This window comes from Lycium ferocissimum, chromosome 8, assembly GCF_029784015.1.
Source record: "Lycium ferocissimum isolate CSIRO_LF1 chromosome 8, AGI_CSIRO_Lferr_CH_V1, whole genome shotgun sequence".
Taxonomy (NCBI): Eukaryota; Viridiplantae; Streptophyta; class Magnoliopsida; order Solanales; family Solanaceae; genus Lycium; species Lycium ferocissimum.
In genome coordinates this window covers 28,355,387-28,357,916 of record NC_081349.1, presented here as the reverse complement: position 1 = coordinate 28,357,916, position 2,530 = coordinate 28,355,387, and the positions used below count along the sequence as shown (strand labels likewise).

The window sequence follows — 2,530 nt, the reverse complement described above, 5'->3', positions numbered from 1 at the left end:
TGTCTTAAATATGTAATGTCATTTTTATTAGGGAGTATCATTAATTAAGGGTGGACTAGAAACATCGAGACTAAAAATTTACCGAATATAAAAATGTGACGGATTTACAAAGATAATTTTTTTCTACACAAATACCTATATAATTAGCATGTTTTAGTTGGTTACTTATTTTAATGTCATTAAGTATAGTTAGTTGTTTTATATTTCAAGTAATTTGATTGTGTTTTTATATTGTCAGTGCGTATAACTTAAACTCAAAATATCACAACTTTCTTTTTAAAATAAGCTAAAAGGAAAAGTAAGATGATCAATTCTTTTCACTCATTTCTTCTTCCAACTACCTCATAATTATTGTCACGTTCTTTTTCTTTCTTCTTATAAGTATCAACCTTGAACTAATTTCATCACATTGATCAGAAAATTAAAGATGGGTAGAACTAGAATGCCAAGTTTTTGCCTAAATAGAATTAGGCCTCATGTTCAAATTCGTTCACCACCTATACAAGCCAACAACATTAATGAGAATTTTGCTAAGAAAGTTGAAGGTGATGATCATGAAGAGAAAAATGATACTTCATCAGCCATGTCTGAGGAAAAAAATGCTGGTGATATCGCGAAACCGGCACCTTTAATTGGCCGAAAAATTATGATTTTAGTAGATTCAAGCCTTGAAGCAAAGAATGCATTGCAATGGGCATTAACTCATACTGTTCAGAGCCATGATTTACTTGTTCTTCTCTATGTTACTAAACCTTCTAAACAAGGTTTACTCTTTTGCTTTATTTTTTCTTAATTATATACATCCTTCTTCTTTTCTATTTTATTTTATGTTTTATAAATGGAGCTAGCTAATGGAGGTTCTATACATTAGAAGTTCTCATAATCTGTTTTTGTTTTTTTCCAGATGAAGAATCTAAAAATGAAATAAGTCCAAGAATCTTTGAATTTCTTGCTTCACTGAAGAATACTTGCAAGCTAAAAAGACCTGAGGTGTGCCTCTTTTCATTAAGTCTTAAATACAATAAATTTTATGCTTTTAATCAGATTAATGTTCTCCTCTTCTTATTATTATTCTTTTTAGGCGATGTTACGTTAAGGGAATTAGGCTTAGTCCGATCTGTATAATATGTGGGATTAAATTTGCTTAATATTTGGTTATGTATATCAATTAAAATCAGGATAAAGTTGTATATCAAAATCATAAGATTGTCAATCCCATATAAAAGTTGGGATTATCTATCCTGATCATAATCTTTGGTTGTAATCCAGAATTATCTTGAGATAACATTGTCTTGAACCAAATGACTCCTATAGTTTAGTAATATATAATATTACACTGTTGAGTTGCTTAAAAGATATTTTAGAAAACTACTGCATTAATATATAATTAGAACTTTAATTTTTTTTTTAAATTAAGTTATATATGCTAATCGTATAACTTTTTTTTTTTTTTTTTTTTTTTACATTATTTGCATAATTTAACGTGTAATAGGAGAATTCTATTTATATATATATTTGTAACTTATTACAAAAACTTGTTTTTAACTTTGTAAGTAATCTAATTACATAAATATTTTTTGCATTGTTCGTGTTCAAGACTTAAACTCTCAAAAAGTTATGGTAGATATAACTTGTTAGAACAAATTAAATTAAAGTAATAGAAGTATATAAATGAAAAATTACAATGTTTTTTTGGTGATCACAGGTCCAAGTGGAAGTGGCAGTAGCACAAGGGAAAGAGAAAGGTCCTATAATAGTAGAAGAGGCCAAGAAACAAGAAGTGTCACTTCTAATCTTAGGCCAAAAGAAAAGGTCCATGACGTGGCGGCTAATTATGATGTGGGCCGGTGGTAGGGTGGTTGCCGGTGGTGGAGGTGGTGGTGGTGGTGGTGGTGGGGTGGTAGAGTATTGTATTCAGAATGCTAGTTGCATGGCAATTGCAGTAAGGAGAAAAAGCAAGAAACTTGGTGGATACTTAATCACTACCAAAAGACAAAAGGATTTCTGGCTTTTGGCTTGATTTTCAGATATTGATTCAATTAAAGATTGGTCTTAATATCTTATAGTGCTTCTTGTAAATTCGTAATTACTGTGTAACTTATATGGATTGGGAAGTGAAATGGAAAGTTAGTGAGTCAAAAGATAATTGTTGGGCATGTGTCTTGTCTAACTTCCTTTTTTCTTTTTTCTTTTTTTTTTAATAAAAAAGTTGAAGCTTTACATATGGTTAATGAGTATGGATCACCAAAGTTTGTGATATTCTTTCGTCCTTAACCCGATTTTTAGGTTTGAATTCTAGGTAAAAAATTGTTTTTGGTAGGTAACGCTTTACCTTCAAAGTTTGACTAATTTGTAGCACAAATTCAAACTAGTTGAATCTCAAAACGAGTACCAGATTGATGAATTTTCCACTTTTAAGTTTTGGTCGATAAAGTAGTTCATGATATCAATTATTTTGAGCAATGTTGTGACGACACCTTGTGAAATTTTTCACTTTTATGTTTGATTGATAAGGTTATTTGATTTACGT

At 29.9% G+C, this 2,530-nt stretch overlaps 1 protein-coding gene across 1 annotated transcript; it reads left to right on the top strand.

Moving 5' to 3' along the window:
• Positions 1-340: 340 nt before the first annotated feature.
• On the top strand, positions 341-2,156 carry LOC132066797 (uncharacterized). The gene is made up of 3 exons (XM_059460002.1): positions 341-764; positions 905-990; positions 1,706-2,156. Exons 1-3 carry the CDS (start codon positions 428-430, stop codon positions 2,018-2,020), a joined length of 738 nt encoding a protein of 245 aa, XP_059315985.1. The 5' UTR covers positions 341-427; the 3' UTR covers positions 2,021-2,156.
• The last annotated feature ends 374 nt before the right edge of the window (positions 2,157-2,530 follow it).